The following is a 17,233-nucleotide window of genomic DNA, read 5'->3' as shown; positions in this document are numbered from 1 at the left end:
AAACAAAATGGATATTTTATTTATAAAATACCCCACAAAAAAAGTTATTTTTCCTTTTAAATTTTAAAAAGAAACTGATTTATTTTTCTGTAATAAAAATAATAAAGTATCCAAAAAAAAACCCACTCAGGACAACCTCTACACCTCAGCTTAGCTTTGCGGAGGTGCTTACCTGCCTGACTGCAAACGGAGTGAATTTTCTGCTAGGTAAACCGGACTCAACTTCTATTTTTCTGTAAATTGTAGTCCGGTAACCGCAACGCTGCTATATCTGTGACAAAGCTATTTCTCCGCTCTGGAACACAGGAAGTGTAGGAGGAAAAAGGTGCGCAACAGAAATTGCCCCCCTAAGCTAACCCCGCCCATTGTGGGCGTTACGTTAACCTCCAGTTCGGCTAAACGTATTACTAAAGCCGTGGGGAGTGAAGTAACAACAAAACCACCACCTACTGATCCATGAGTCTCCTCGTCCCCAGTGCCTACTATTGCTGCCATTAATAAAACCATCCCCCTAGCAATACGCGAATGTTTCTTGTCCCACAATCGTATTTTAGAGTGCCATCCTTTTTCAGCAATGTGTCCCAGAAAAAAATAAAGTTAGCACTTACCTTTAGACTTCTGCCAGGCAGCAAGGCAGCTCACTAGGTTTGAGAGACCAGTTCCCTCACATGGACCTGTGGATAAAACAAAGACTGAGTAATCTTACTCAGGCTTGCACAGTTAGGGCAGCATTAAATACATGGGAGGTACAGTGAGGTTTGTACCCCACAAGTTCCCATTGCTTGAAAGCCACCACTGCTCTACTGAAGAGACTGATATGGACTATGGCTACACCCTAGGACAAAGCAGAACAATCTTGCACTGCTGAAAAATAATAAAATCATGCTTGAATAATCTTCTTTCCAAGACCTAAACTTTACCACTTCCTTGCTCTAACGTAGGCAAAGAGAATGGCTGGGGTTGGAGGGAAGGGAGGTGATATTTAACAGCTTTGCTGTGGTGCTCTTTGCCGCCTCCTGCTGGGCAGGGATGATATTCCCGATAGTTATTAGATGATCCGTGGACTCACTGTGTCTTTAGAAAGAAATAGAATCATCTACTGATTGCATCCTTTTGTCTCAAACCTTTACGTGACAGTGAAGCCCTCTTGCATACCTTTTAGTGTGTTTAGAGCCTCTATATTGCAGTTGACCTGTCACACTGAGGCTCATGAGGGTCATCTATTTTATTGGCAGACACTTACCCTCGCTTTGCACTGCTTTGGTACTAGTATAACCGTAATGAATCCTTTCCTGCTTTCATTGCTCCCTATGAATGTGAAAGAAAATATTGTTTTTGTTTACTTTTTAAATATTTTTTTTCACACCGTGAGCACCAGCAGCTGAAACCAGGTGTGTGATGCTGATCTTTTCCTGCTTTCCCTCTTTTGTTCTATTCAACTTCTCTTAGCAAAAGGTTAAAACTGATGGAGCTTGAAAGGGAGGTTGGCGATTGGTTTCCAGTTGAAAACAGTGAAGTTTCTGCCAGGTGACGTGATAGACACAGCGGTAATGAATTATCTCCTGCCTCATGCACTGTCATTCAGAATGTAAAGGAAAAAAAAGGGGATAGTAGCGATAAGCACACTATTCTAGATTTATTTATTTTATTTTGGTCGGGGGTTCAGCATTTAGGGGAGGATTTTTTTTTAATGCAATTATGTATCAGTTTCTATGAAAAATGTCTTAAAATGTAACTATGTAAAACTTTAAGAAAATTAGCGCTTTTTGATCCTTTTCAAAATAAGACCAAAAGTTTAACAAATTGTTCCTTTTTTTTCTCTCCTCCTTATGGTCACTTAATGATGCTTTTCATGTAGGTCGGGGAGTTATTAGACTCCCTCCTCCACCAAAGGACAGCGCTACAGAGTCGGAAGACACGTTCCCTGACGTCTGGCGCAGTGAAGAGACTGAAGCTTCTGATAAACTTGAGTCTGATCAGTTTAAACGCAAGTCTTCCCGGCGCTGTGCTAAACAGCGCTCGTTTTACCATCTCTTCCCTGATTCAGAGGAATCGGACTATGAGCCCACTCGTAGTGCTCCACGTCGGAGGCAAGGTCAAGATTCTGGTGAGATTACACTGCCAGTTGTCAGGCACAGAATTTGGAAAATCCACTATTGATAAACTGCTTGGGGTGTTGTAGCTTTTCAGTCTCTATTTTCTACCCTTTAATTTGTTCCCAACTATCCATTTTACATGCGTTTTACAAATAGATCAATACCTTTATTCTTATATTTAAAATAGCTGATTTTGCCCATGGTAACTCTACCTAACTGAAAATGTAAATACTTAAAGGGACACTAAACTCATTTTTTTTTTCTTTCATGATTCAGGTAGAGCATTCTATTTTAAATTACTAAAAAATTTATTTATTACATTTGTTCTTTTTGTATCCTTTGTTGAAAAGTAAACCTAGGTTCAACAAAGGATACCAATAAAATGAAGCAAATTGGAGAACAGAAGTAAATTTAAGGTTGTTTAAAATTGTATGTTCTCTCTGAATCATGCAAGGAAAAAATAGTGTTTAACGTCCCTTTAAATAAAACCCTAACTACATCTTATATGCATAGCATGAAGGTTATTCCCTGCCTCCCTCTAGTTATGAGTGCTATCATGTTTAAATCTTTCACTACATTCCAGTGCTGATGCGTTTGCACGTGTGCAGCAACTCTCCTTCAGATACCTGCAGTGTAACCTAGTTTCTAAAATGGCGGCACCCAACATTAGTGATGTGCATGGCATGTATTAAGTGTTTAATGTCTAAGTATTATCTATTAAATAAAAAAACAAAAACACACAAACTATATAAGCATAGCCAGCAGAAGAATTACACACACTGGAGATAGGAGAGATATGTAATAACATGCTAATTTTCAGTTTTCTCTGAGTATTAGACTTTGGTATACAGAGAGAGCTAAAATAAGGAAGCATGTGTGTATAGAAAGTGATAAAAGGAGATCTGAGTTCTTTCATGTAATTGGCAAGAGTCCATGAGCTAGTGACGTATGGGATATACAATCCTACCAGGAGCGGCAAAGTTTCCCAAACCTCAAAATGACTATAAATACACCCCTCACCACACCCACAATTCAGTTATACAAACTTTGCCTCCTATGGAGGTGGTGAAGTAAGTTTGTGCTTTATTTTCTTCTGTGCTATGTGCTTCTCAGCATTTTGAAGCCAGATTCCTCTGAGTACAGTGTTTGTCAGAGGGATGTGAAGGGAGTATCACCTATTGATTCTATGGTTTTCCTTAGGGGAAATCTTTTCAAAGGTTCTCTGTTATCGGTCGTAGAGATTCATCTCCTACCTCCCTTTTCAGATCGACAATATACTCTCATATTCAATTACCTCTACTGATACTTTTTCAGTACTGGTTTGGCTATCTATTGCTATATGTGGATGGGTGTCTTTCGGTAAGTATGTTTCCATTACTTAAAGGGATACTGAACCCAATTTTGTTCTTTCATGATTTGGATAGAGCATGCAATTTTAAGTAACTTTCTAATTTACTTCTGTTATCAATTTTTCTTTGTTCTCGATATCTTTATTTGAAAAAGAAGGCATCTAAGCTAAGGAGCCAGCACATTTTTGGTTCAGAACCATGGACAGCATTTGTTTATTGGTGCTGTCCAATCAGCAAGGACAACCCAGGTTGTTTATCAAAAATGGGCCGGCATCTAAACTTAAATTCTTGCTTTTCAAATATACATACCAAGAGAATTAAGAAAATTTGGTAATAGGAGTACATTAGAAAGTTGCTTAAAATTGCATGCTCTATCTGAATCACAAAACAAAAAAATTGAGTACAGTGTCCCTTTAAGACACTCTCAGCTATGGTTTGGCAGTTTTAAATATATGTATTGTACTTCTATTTGCCATGAGTCAGATTTATGTATATTTCCTTTTGCAGACTATCGGTTTCAAAATTGGGAAACATAGTTAGGAAGTTATTTTTTCTTATCTGGGGTATAGTCTTTTCTTCAAATTGACTGTTTTTCATTAATTTTTGCGGGCAAAATTAGGCTTGTGAGGTCGCAAAATGCTGATATTTATTGTGTCATTCTTGGCGCGAGAATTTTTTTGCGCAAAGGTACATTCGGTGACGCAAATTCGTCATTCCCGGCGTCTTAGTTGACACCAGGTTTCCTTCCGGATGTTGTTGGCGCCAACAAATTTCATTTTGCGTTGTGCGTCATACTTGGCGCAATTTTTTTTTTTTGTATTATTTAAACCCCACTTCCTATATGCCTCTTGCCTTTTTTATGCTTCAGAGGGCTATGCTGTTTGCATTTTTTTCCCATTCCTGAAATTGCCATATAAGGAAATTGATCATTTTGCTTTATATGTTGTTTTTTTCTCTTACATTTGCAAGATGTCTCAATCTGATCCTGTCTCAGAAACCACTGTTGGAACCCTGCTGCCTGATAACAGTTCTACCAAAGCTAAGTGTATTTGTTGTAAGTTAGCGGAGATTATATCTCCAGCTGTAGTATTTAACAGTTGTTATGATAAGCTTTTACATGCAGAGAATGTATCCATCAGTACTAGTACAATGCCTGTTGTTCCTTCAACATCTAATGTACATGATATCCCTGTGAATATAAAAGATTGTATCGCTGATGCGTTTCAGATGGCTTTGTGTGCTATTCCACCTTCTAATAAACTTAAAGTCTTTTAAAACTTCTCATAAAGTTGATGAAATTTCAAATGACCGACAACATACTGAATTATCCTCCTCTGATGAGGATCTATCTGGTTCAGAAGATCCTACCTTAGATATTGACACTGACAAATCTACTTATCTCTTTAAGATGGAGTATATTCGTTCCTTGTTAAGAGGTGTTGATTACTTTGGATATTGAGGAAACTAGTCCTCTTTATACTAAAACTAGTAAACTTTAAATTCTGTTTATAAACCTCCTGTTACTCCAGAGGCTTTTCCAGTTCCTGATGCTTTTTCTGATATGATTTCAAAGGAATGGAATAGGCCTGGTACTTCTTTTATTCCTTATTCTAGGTTTAAAAAGTTGTATCCTTTGCCTGCAGTTAGGTTGGAGTTTTGGGATAAAATCCCCAAAGTTGATGGGGCTATTTGTACTCTTGCCAAACGTACTACTATTCCTATGGAAGATAGTACTTATTTTAAGGAAGCTTGAATCTTATCTAAGCAAAGCTTATTTATTTTCTGGCTACATTCTTAGGCCTGCTATATCCATGGCTGATGTTGCAGCTGCATCAACTTTTTGATTGGAAAGCTTAATGCAACAGGAAACAGATCCTGATTTGTCTAGCATTGTTCGCTTGCTTCAACAAGCTAATCATTTTATCTCTGATGCTATTTTTGATATCATCAATATTGATGTTAAATCGGTTTTTAGCTAGAAGAGCTTTGTGGCTCAAATATTGGAATGCTGACATGGTATCTAAGTCTAGATTACTATCTTTCTTTCCAAGGTAACAATTTATTTGGTTCTTAGTTGGATTCCATTATTTCAACTGTCACTGGGGAAAAAGGAGTTTTTTATCGCGGGATAAAAGATCTAAGGGTAAATCTAAAGCTTCTAATCTTTCCGTTCTTTTCTACAGAATAAGGAACAGAAAGCCAATACGTCCCCCAAAGAATCTGGTTCCAATTGGAAACCTTTAAGTTGGAATAAATCCAAGCCTTTTAGGAAACCAAAGCCAGTCCAGCTCAGCTGGTGGGGGGGCAGATTAAAATTTTTCCAAAAAATTTGAGGAGATTCTGTCTAAAATCAGTGGATTCAGAGAATTGTCTCTCAAGGGTATCTAATAGATTTCAGAGTAAGGCCTCCTGTGAGAAGATTTTTTTCTCTCACACGTTCCAGGAAATCCAGTGAAGGCTCAGGCTTTTCTGAAGTGTGTTTCAGATCTAGAGCTTTCAGGGGTAATCATACCAGTTCTGTTTCAGGAACAGGGTCTGGGGTTTTATTAAAATCTATTCATTGTCTCAAAAAAAGAAAATTCATTCAGGCCAGCTCTATGAGACCTCTTCAGCTTTGTATGCTGAATCAATGGGGCAGGGATTATACAAGGATATCACAATTAATATCCTTAAATCCCAAAGTTCGACTCTCTGGCTTGGTGGTTAGATCACCATCATATAGTTCAAGGGGCCTCTTTTGTTCGTCCAACCTGGACTGTGATCACAACAGATGCAAGTCTTTTCAGGTTGGGGAGCTGTTTGGGGATCTCTGACAGCACAAGGGGTTTGGAAGACCGACAATATCACAACTGTGGCATGTCAATCATCAGGGTGGGACTCGCACTCCCCTAGCTATGAAAAAAGTATTTCATATACTTTCTTGGGCAGAATCCAGCTCTTGTCTAATTTCTGCGGTACATATCCCAGGTGTAGACAATTGGGAAGCGGATTTTCTCAGCCGTCAGACTTTACATCCGGGGGAGTGGTCTCTCCATCCAGATGTGTGTTTTCAGATTGTTCAGATGTGGGGTCTTCCAGAAATAGATATGATGGCTTCCCATCTAAACAAGAAACTTCCCAGGTACTTGTCCAGGTCCAGGGATCCTAAGGCGGAGTCGGATGAGTTAGTATTTACTTGGTTTTACCAACCTGCTTATATCTTCCCGCCTCTAGTTCTTCTTCCAAGAGTGATCTCCATGATCATCATGGAACAATCGTTTGTTTCTGGTAGCACCAGCATGGCCTCACAGGTTCTGTTATGCGGATCTTGTCCGGATATCCAGTTGCCAACCTTGGCCTCTTCCTTTAAGCACAGACCTTCTGTCTCAAGAAACGTTTTTCCATCGGGATCTTAAATCGTTAAATTTGAAGGAATGAAAATTGAACGTTTAGCAATTTGGTCGTCTTTGCACACATTTACTAAATTCTACCGTTTTTGTTTTTGCCTCTTCGGAAGCAGTTTTTGGTAGAAAAGTTCTTCAGGCAGCTGTTTCAGTTTGATTCCTCTGCTTATGTTTTAAGTTTTTTCTTTTCAATTATGAGAAACTTTTTTTTTTTTGGTTGTGGATTTAATTTTTTTCAGCGGAAAATGGCTGTTTTTGTTTTTATCCCTCCCTCTCTAGCGACTCTTCTGTGGAGTTCCACATCTTGGGTATTACTATCCCATACATCACTAGCTCATGGACTCTTGCCAATTACATGAAAGAAAACATAATTTCTTTTACAAGATATGACGAGACGAATTTCATCCTTACTTGTGGGATATCACCTCCTGGTCAGCAGGAGGAGGCAAAGAGCTCTACAGCAGAGCTGCATATATAGCTCCTCCCTTCCCTCCCACTCCAGTCATTCTCTTTGCCTGTGTTAGTGATAGGAAGAGGTAAAGTGAGGTGTTTAGATTCTTCAATCAAGAGTTTTTTATTTTTAAATGGTGCCAAAGTGTACTATTTTATTATAGAGTAGCATCTGGAGTGTTAGCCTGTTAGGATATGGGAACTAGTGGAGTTTTAGCTTCACTGCGCCTCCCACGCTTATTCTGCTTCTATGTGTATGGTATTAGACTCTACTAAGACCCTTCTGATTTCACAGGACCTCAGGAGGAAGAGTGGACCTCTTGATACTGTGAGGTTATCATGCTGTTCCTCAGCATGGAGGTAGGTGCAGTTTGTTTCTTCTGGGCAAAAGTTTCTCAGATTAACTGTACTGGCACTATTTATTTTTGGGGGCTAGGATAGATCTCCCCAGACACTCTGGTTGTATTCTACCCAGATGCGCTGGGATATAGGGGCACAAGACGTTTCAATTTATTTTCCAGACTCCGGTATTTTTAAGTATAGAGGGCTGGGAGATAATGTGTGCGGATGTTTGTTGCCAGACACTCAGGCATTGTTTTAGGAGCCTTGAAGCGCTGGGACATGTTGTGTGGGGTGATTTTTGTTGGGCTGCTGACGCTGGGGATTAGATGTATTTTATATTTTACATTTCATTATGCTATGGTAATGGCCGTTGGTTTACGCCCACGAAGGGTGCTTACTACTCTCGCGCTTTCATAGTGCAGTTCCGGAGTGAAAGCTTTTCATGCAGTCTCCTCTGCTTGCTTACAAGTGCCTTTTAAGTGTACCGGGTTGTGTGAAGATCAGTCTGGCAGCGGGAAGGTAGGCGCCACAGCAGAGCTGCGGCGAGGTGACATTTTGTTTAAAAAAAAAAAAAAAAATCTTAAGTGTTACTTGCATTTAGCTGCGCTCAGAAGCTGTAAACTTATGCGGTGCAGTTTTTTTCCTTAAAGTTACAGTAGTCACATTATACTTTGCCTGTAAACTGTTGTTTTTTTTTTTTTTTACTTAGTGTTTTTTTGGCAAACTTGATTGGGTTTTTGTGAAAATGGATGACATTGATCAAAATACATGCCCGCTGTTTAAATGTCATTGTGGAACCCCCAGTTTCACTTTGCCCCTCATGTATTACTAGGGCATTACAGTGTAAAGACCAAATTTTATTTGATGATGATTGTGATCAGACTGATGAGGTTCAGGATAAGCAACAATTTTCCCCCCAAGCGTCTCAGCCCATTACGCCCGCGCAGACGACGCCATGTTCTTCATCAGCGTCTGCATCATTTACTCTGCAAGATATGGCTGCAGTTATGTCATCAACTCTTACAGAAGTGTTATCTAAATTGCCAGTATTACAGGGTAAACGTAGTAGAAGAGAGACCCAGGTGGTCCATGCTGCTTCTGACTCCCTAATGGCGATCTCCGATGTTCCCTCCCAGGACTCTGAAGGGGGTGGTAGGGAGGTTCTGTCGGAAGGGGAACTGTCTGACTCAGGTAGTGCATTACCCAAGACAGATTCAGAGGTGATGTCCTTTAAATTTAAGCTTGAACACCTTCGCATGTTACTGCGGGAGGTTTTGTTGACTCTGGATGACTGTGACACTATTGTGGGCCCTCCAGAGAAATTGTGCAAGATGGACAGATATTTGGAGGTCCCTGCTTATTCTGATGTTTTTCCGATTCCTAAGAGGATTTCGGAAATTATTACCAGGGAATGGGAAAGACCGGGTATACCGTGTTCTCCTTCCCCTTTGTTTAAGAAAATGTACCCTTTACCTGACATTGTTAGGGACTCTTGGCAATCGATTCCTAAGGTGGAGGGAGCCATTTCTACACTGGCCAAATGTACGACTATTCCGATTGAGGACAGCTGTGCTTTTAAAGACCCTATGGATAAGAAGTTAGAGGGCCTTCTAAAGAAGCTGTTTGTTCATCAAGGGTTTCTATTGCAACAGACGGCCTGCATTGTACCTGTTACAACCGCGGCTGCCTTTTGGTTTGACGCCCTAGAAGAATCTCTTAAGACTGAGACTCCTTTGGAGGAAATAATGGATAGAATCAAGGCCCTTAAGCTGGCCAATTCTTTTGTTACGGATGCCGCTTTTCAGATCGCCAAGTTGGCGGCTAAGAATGCAGGTTTTTCCATTTTAGCTTGCAGAGCCCCGGATTTGTCGTCTAAATCCAAGCTTTTAGCTATTCCCTTCAAGGGAGAGACCCTATTTGGACCTGAATTGAAAGAGATCATTTCTGATATTACGGGAGGTAAAGGTCATCTCCTCCCTCAGGATAAGACATCTAAACAAAGGAGACAGTTATTTTTGCTCCTTTTGAAATTTCAAGGGAGTCCCCTCTGCCTTTCCCGCTAAACAGGAGGGGAGTTTTGCACAAACCAAGTCCGTCTGGAGACCCAACCAGGCTTGGAACAAGGGTAAACAACCCAAGAAGCCCGCTGCTGCTACCAAGACAGCATGAACGGGTGGCCCCCGATCCTGGACCGGATCTAGTAGGGGGCAGACTTTCTCTCTTTGTCCAGGCTTGGATGAGAGACCTTCAGGATCCCTGGGCATTAGAAATTGTGTCCCAGGGGTGGGGTATCAACTGGAGTTCAAATTTTCCTTCCCAAGGGGAAGGTTTCTTCTTTCACGATTATCTGTAGATCAGATAAAAAGAGAGGCGTTCTTACGTTGTGTAAAAGACCTCTCCACCATGGGAGTAATTTGTCCAGTTCCAGAACAGGGACAGGGATTTTACTCAAACCTTTTCGTGGTTTCCAAAAAAGAGGGAATGTTCAGACCCATTTTAGATCTCAAGAGTCTAAACAAGTTTCTCAGAGTCCCGTCTTTCAAGATGGAGACGATTCGAACAATTCTTCCATTGAGCCAGGAGGGTCAATATATGACTACCGTGGATTTAAAGGATGCATATCTTCATATTCCTATTCACAAAGATCATCACCAGTACCTAAGGGTTTGCCTTTCTGGACAAACATTTTCAGTTCGTGGCTCTTCGCTTCGGGTTGGCCACGGCACCCAGAATCTTCACAAAGGTTCTAGGGTCTCTGCTGGCGGTTCTAAGACCACGGGGCATTGCAGTAGCGCCTTATCTGGACGATATTCTGATCTAGGCATCTTATCAACTAACAAAGTCTCATACCGACATGGTTCTGTCCTTTTTAACGACTCGCGGGTGGAAGGTGAATCTAGAAAAGAGTTCTCTGATACCACAGACAAGGGTTCCGTTCCTGGGAACTCTGATAGACTCTCTGTCCATGAAAATATTCTTGACAGAAGTCAGAAAGTTAAAGATTCTGGATACATGCCGAGCCCTTCAGTCCAATCCTCGGCCATCAGTGGCTCAATGCAGGGAAGTAATTGGATTGATGGTGGCGGCAATAGATATCATTCCGTTTGCTCATTTTCATCTCAGACCTCTACAACTGAGGGCTCAGGGCGTGTGGACTCGGTCGGAGTCTCTACTCCCCATCAATATTCTGGAGTTGAGAGCAATATTCAATGCGCTTCAGGCTTGGCCTCAGTTGGCTTCGGCCAAATTCATCCGGTTTCAGTCGGACAACATCACGACTGTGGCTTATATCAATCATCAGGGAGGAACACTGAGTTCCTTCGCGATGACAGAAGTATCCAAGATAATTCGGTGGGCGGAGACTCACTCTTGTTATCTGTCGGCAATCTACCTCCCAGGAGTGGACACCTGGGAGACAGATTTTTTGAGCAGACAGACGTTTCATCCTGGGGAATGGGAACTTCATCCGGAAGTCTTTGCAGCTCTGATTCTCAGGTGGGGCAGACCGGAATTGGATCTGATGGCGTCTCGTCAGAATGCCAAGCTTCCGAGATACAGGTCCAGGGATCCTCATGCCGAACTGATAGATGCCTTGGCAGTGCCTTGGTCGTTCAACCTAGCGTATCTGTTTCCACCGTTTGCTCTTCTTCCCCGGGTGATTGCAAGGATCAAACGGGAGAGGGCTTCAGTGATTCTAATTGCTCCTGCGTGGCCTTGCAGGACTTGGTATGCCAATCTAGTGGACATGTCCTCTCTGCAGCCGTGGAAGCTTCCATTGAGGCAGGACCTTCTCATTCAGGGACCCTTCCATCATCCGAATCTAATTTCTCTGCAACTGACTGCATGGAGATTGAACGCTTGATTTTATCTAAGCGGGGGTTCTCTGATGCGGTTATCAATACTTTAATTCAGGCTCGCAAGCCTGTTACCAGAAAGATTTATCATAAGATATGGCGTAAATATCTTTATTGGTGCGATTCTAAGGGCTACTCATGGAGTAGGGTTAAGATTCCTAGGATCTTATCTTTTCTCCAAGAAGGATTGGAGAAGGGCTTGTCAGCTAGTTCCTTAAAGGGACAGATTTCTGCCTTGTCTATTTTGTTACACAAGCGTCTGGCAGATGTTCCAGACGTCCAATCTTTTTGTCAGGCTCTGACTAGAATCGGACCTGTGTTTAGATCAATTGCTCCTCCTTGGAGTTTGAATTTAGTTCTTAATGTTCTTCAAGGGGTTCCGTTTGAACCTATGCATTCCATAGATATTAAGTTATTATCTTGGGAAAGTTTTTTTATTTCTGGTTGCTATTTATTCTGCTCGCAGAGTTTCCGAGCTTTCTGCGTTAGTGTGATTCTCCTTATCTTATTTTCCATTCTGATAAGGTGGTGTTGCGTACCAAACCTGGTTTTCTTCCTAAGGTTGTTTCTAACAAGAATATTAATCAGGAAATTGTTGTTCCTTCATTATGTCCTAACCCTTCTTCTAAGAAGGAGCGTAGGTTACATAACTTGGACGTAAAAGTTAGTTTTACTTGCAGGTGACTAAGGATTTCCGTCAAACATCTTCATTGTTTGTGGTTTTTGCTGGGAAACGTAGGGGTCAGAAAGCTACGGCTACCTCTTTCTTTTTGGCTGAAGAGTATCATCCCTCTTGCATATGAGACTGCTGGACAGCAGCCTCCAAAACGAATTACGACTCATTCTACTAGGGCTGTGGCTTCCTCATGGGCATTTAAAAATGATGCTTCTGTTGAACAGATTTGCAAGGCTGCAACTTAGTCGTCTCTTCACACTTTTTCCAAATGTTACAAATGTGATACTTTTGCCTCGTCTGAGGCTGTTTTTGGGAGAAAGGTTCTTCAAGCAGTGGTGCCTTCTGTTTAGGTTCCTGTCTTGTCCCTCCCTTTCATCCGTGTCCTATTGCTTTGGTATTGTATCCCACAAGTAAGGATGAAATCCGTGGACTCGTCATATCTTGTAAAAGAAAAGGAAATTTATGCTTACCTGATAAATTTATTTCTTTTACGATATGAGTCCATGGCCCACCCTGTTTTTTTCTAGACAGGTTTTTATTTTTGTTAAACTTAAGCCTCTGCTCCTTGGCTTTTTCTTTCTCTTCCTAACTTTGGTCGAATGACTGGAGTGGGAGGGAAGGGAGGAGCTATATATGCAGCTCTTCTGTGGAGCTCTTTGCCTCCTCCTGCTGACCAGGAGCGGATATCCCACAAGTAAGGATGAAATCCATGGACTCGTCATATCGTAAAAGAAATAAATTTATCAGGTAAACATAAATTCCCTTTTATGTAAGAACTTACCTGATAAATTCATTTCTTTCATATTGGCAAGAGTCCATGAGACCCACCCTTTTTATGGCGGTTATGTTTTTTTTAATGGTTTTTACTTTTTTTTCTATCACCCACTACTTGGCTATTTGTTAAACTGAATTGTGGGTGTGGTGAGGGGGTGTATTTATAGGCATTTTGAGGTTTGAGAAACTTTGCCCCTCCTGGTAGGATTGTATATCCCATACTTCACTAGCTCATGGACTCTTGCCAATATGAAAAAAAATAATTTATCAGGTAAGTTCTTACATAAATGTTTTTCACTGTAAGCTCAACCCATTTTAGTAGGTTGTAGTGTTGAAGAACAAAACAGACTTCCATATACAAAAATAAACCTAAAGGAATATTTTCTCATACATTTGTATTCTGCTGCTGGTATAAGTCATTTGAAACTCATTTAGGGTAACCCAGTTTGTAGTAATTTGTCCCTTTAAGTAACTGGTGATACCCATATTTAGTAAACCTTTTGTGTTTTTGTTGTGATATTTCTGTGTTACGTCATTGTTTCTTACTAAATTGTTCTCTCCAAAATCTTATGTGCTGCTTTTATCCTTAGATTTTCTCCCCCAAGACAGCGAGGAGCAGAGCAAACCCCGCAGAAGTCAGCAGCAGCCTCTGATCCTGCGAGCAAGGAAAGGACTTGAGCAGGTGGGTGTGTTTGCCGCTTAAAGGGTCATAAAACCCCCTTTTTTTTTCTCTCATTCATGATTCAGATAGAGCATGCCATTTTAAATAACTTTTCTCCAACATAGGTGTGTCCGGTCCACGGCGTCATCCTTACTTGTGGGATATTCTCTTCCCCAACAGGAAATGGCAAAGAGCCCAGCAAAGCTGGTCACATGATCCCTCCTAGGCTCCGCCTTCCCCAGTCATTCTCTTTGCCGTTGTACAGGCAACATCTCCACGGAGATGGCTTAGAGTTTTTTGGTGTTTAACTGTAGTTTTTATTATTCAATCAAGAGTTTGTTATTTTAAAATAGTGCTGGTATGTACTATTTACTCTGAAACAGAAAAGAGATGAAGATTTCTGTTTGTAAGAGGAAAATGATTTTAGCAACCGTTACTAAAATCGATGGCTGTTTCCACACAGGACTGTTGAGAGGAATTAACTTCAGTTGGGGGAAACAGTGAGCAGACTTTTGCTGCTTGAGGTATGACACATTTCTAACAAGACGATGTAATGCTGGAAGCTGTAATTTTCCCTATGGGATCCGGTAAGCCATTTTTATTACATAAAGAAAAAAAGGGCTTCACAAGGGCTTTTAAGACTGTAGACATTTTCTGGGCTAAAACGATTGATATATAAGCATATTTTATACTTCATAGCTTTGAGGAATTATTTTATTCTTGGGAATTATGTAAAATAACCGGCAGGCACTGTATTGGACACCTTATTCTCTAGGGGCTTTCCCTAATCATAGGCAGAGCCTCATTTTCGCGCCTCTATTGCGCACTTGTTTTTGGGAAGCATGACATGCAGATGCATGTGTGAGGAGCTCTGATACATAGAAAAGACTTTCTGAAGGCGTCATTTGGTATCGTATTCCCCTTTGGGCTTGGTTGGGTCTCAGCAAAGCAGATACCAGGGACTGTAAAGGGGTTAAATATAAAAACGGCTCCGGTTCCGTTATTTTAAGGGTTAAAGCTTTCAAATTTGGTGTGCAATACTTTTAAGGCTTTAAGACACTGTGGTGAAATTTTGGTGAATTTTGAACAATTCCTTCATACTTTTTCACATTTGCAGTAATAAAGTGTGTTCAGTTTAAAATTTAAAGTGACAGTAACGGTTTTATTTTAAAACTTTTTTTGTACTTTGTTATCAAGTTTATGCCTGTTTAACATGTCTGAACTACCAGATAGACTGTGTTCTGTATGTGGGGAAGCCAAGGTTCCTTCTCATTTAAATAGATGTGATTTATGTGACACAAAATTTAGAGAAAATGATGCCCAAGATGATTCCTCAAGTGAGGGGAGTAAGCATGGTACTGCATCATCCCCTCCTTCGTCTACACCAGTCTTGCCCACACAGGATTCCCCTAGTACATCTAGTGCGCCAATACTCCTTACTATGCAACAATTAACGGCTGTAATGGATAATTCTATCAAAAACATTTTAGCCAAAATGCCCACTTATCAGCGAAAGCGCGACTGCTCTGTTTTAGAAAATACTGAAGAGCATGAGGACGCTGATGATATTGGTTCTGAAGTGCCCCTACACCAGTCTGAGGGGGCCAGGGAGGTTTTGTCTGAGGGAGAAATTTCAGATTCAGCGAAAATTTCTCAACAAGCTGAACCTGATGTGATTACATTTAAATTGGAACATCTCCGCGCCCTGCTTAAGCAGGTGTTATCTACTCTGGATGATTGTGAGAATTTGGTCATTCCAGAGAAATTATGTAAAATGGACAAGTTCCTAGAGGTCCCGGGGCCCCCCGAAGCTTTTCCTATACCCAAGCGGGTGGCGGACATTGTAAATAAAGAATGGGAAAGGCCCGGCATACCTTTCGTCCCTCCCCCTATATTTAAGAAATTGTTTCCTATGGTCGACCCCAGAAAGGACTTATGGCAGACAGTCCCCAAGGTCGAGGGGGCGGTTTCTACTCTAAACAAACGCACCACTATACCCATAGAAGATAGTTGTGCTTTCAAAGATCCTATGGATAAAAAATTAGAGGATTTGCTTAAAAAGATGTTTGTTCAGCAAGGTTACCTTCTACAACCAATTTCATGCATTGTTCCTGTCACTACAGCAGCGTGTTTTTGGTTCGATGAACTAGAAAAGGCGCTCAATAAAGATTCTTCTTATGAGGAGATTTTGGACAGAATTCATGCTCTCAAATTGGCTAACTCTTTCACCCTAGACGCCACTTTGCAATTGGCTAGATTAGCGTCGAAAAATTCTGGGTTTGCTATTGTGGCGCGCAGAGCGCTTTGGCTAAAATCTTGGTCAGCGGATGCGTCTTCCAAGAACAAATTGCTTAACATTCCTTTCAAGGGGAAAACGCTGTTTGGCCCTGACTTGAAAGAGATTATTTCTGATATCACTGGGGGCAAGGGCCACGCCCTTCCTCAGGATAGGTCTTTCAAGGCCAAAAATAAACCTAATTTTCGTCCCTTTCGCAGAAACGGACCAGCCCCAAGTGCTACGTCCTCTAAGCAAGAGGGTAATACTTCTCAAGCCAAGCCAGCCTGGAGGCCAATGCAAGGCTGGAACAAAGGTAAGCAGGCCAAGAAACCTGCCACTGCTACCAAGACAGCATGAGATGTTGGCCCCCGATCCGGGACCGGATCTGGTGGGGGGCAGACTCTCTCTCTTCGCTCAGGCTTGGGCAAGAGATGTTCTGGATCCTTGGGCGCTAGAAATAGTCTCCCAAGGTTATCTTCTGGAATTCAAGGGGCTTCCCCCAAGGGGGAGGTTCCACAGGTCTCAATTGTCTTCAGACCACATAAAAAAACAGGCATTCTTACATTGTGTAGAAGACCTGTTAAAAATGGGAGTGATTCATCCTGTTCCATTAGGAGAACAAGGGATGGGGTTCTACTCCAATCTGTTCGTAGTTCCCAAAAAAGAGGGAACATTCAGACCAATCTTAGATCTCAAGATCCTAAACAAGTTTCTCAAGGTTCCATCGTTCAAAATGGAAACCATTCGAACAATTCTTCCTTCCATCCAGGAAGGTCAATTCATGACCACGGTGGATTTAAAGGATGCGTATCTACATATTCCTATCCACAAGGAACATCATCGGTTCCTAAGGTTCGCATTTCTGGACAAGCATTACCAGTTTGTGGCACTTCCGTTCGGATTAGCCACTGCTCCAAGAATTTTCACAAAGGTACTAGGGTCCCTTCTAGCGGTGCTAAGACCAAGGGGCATTGCAGTAGTACCTTACTTGGACGACATACTGATTCAAGCGTCGTCCCTTCCACAAGCAAAGGCTCACACGGACATTGTCCTGGCCTTTCTCAGATCTCACGGGTGGAAAGTGAACGTAGAAAAAAGTTCTCTATCTCCGTCAACAAGGGTTCCCTTCTTGGGAACAATAATAGACTCCTTAGAAATGAGGATTTTTCTGACAGAGGCCAGAAAATCAAAACTTCTAAACTCTTGTCAAATACTTCATTCTGTTCCTCTTCCTTCCATAGCGCAGTGCATGGAAGTAATAGGTTTGATGGTAGCGGCAATGGACATAGTTCCTTTTGCGCGAATTCATCTAAGACCATTACAACTGTGCATGCTCAGTCAGTGGATTGGGGACTATACAGACTTGTCTC

The 17,233-nt window shown here is 41.4% G+C and overlaps 1 protein-coding gene across 2 annotated transcripts in view; it reads left to right on the top strand.

The window, feature by feature from the left end:
- Window positions 1-17,233, top strand: part of KMT2B (lysine methyltransferase 2B) — a 559,096-nt gene that overhangs the window by 144,213 nt on the left and 397,650 nt on the right. For both annotated transcript variants that reach the window (XM_053690169.1, XM_053690168.1), the window contains exons 8-9: window positions 1,859-2,107; window positions 13,515-13,606. In XM_053690169.1, the coding sequence (XP_053546144.1) occupies window positions 1,859-2,107; window positions 13,515-13,606 (341 nt within the window). The remainder of the gene's footprint in view (window positions 1-1,858; window positions 2,108-13,514; window positions 13,607-17,233) is intronic.

Source organism: Bombina bombina, chromosome 8, assembly GCF_027579735.1.
Source record: "Bombina bombina isolate aBomBom1 chromosome 8, aBomBom1.pri, whole genome shotgun sequence".
In the NCBI taxonomy this organism is placed as follows: Eukaryota; Metazoa; Chordata; class Amphibia; order Anura; family Bombinatoridae; genus Bombina; species Bombina bombina.
The sequence above is the reverse complement of the archived record's forward strand: the minus strand, read 5'-3'. Positions and strand labels throughout refer to the sequence as shown.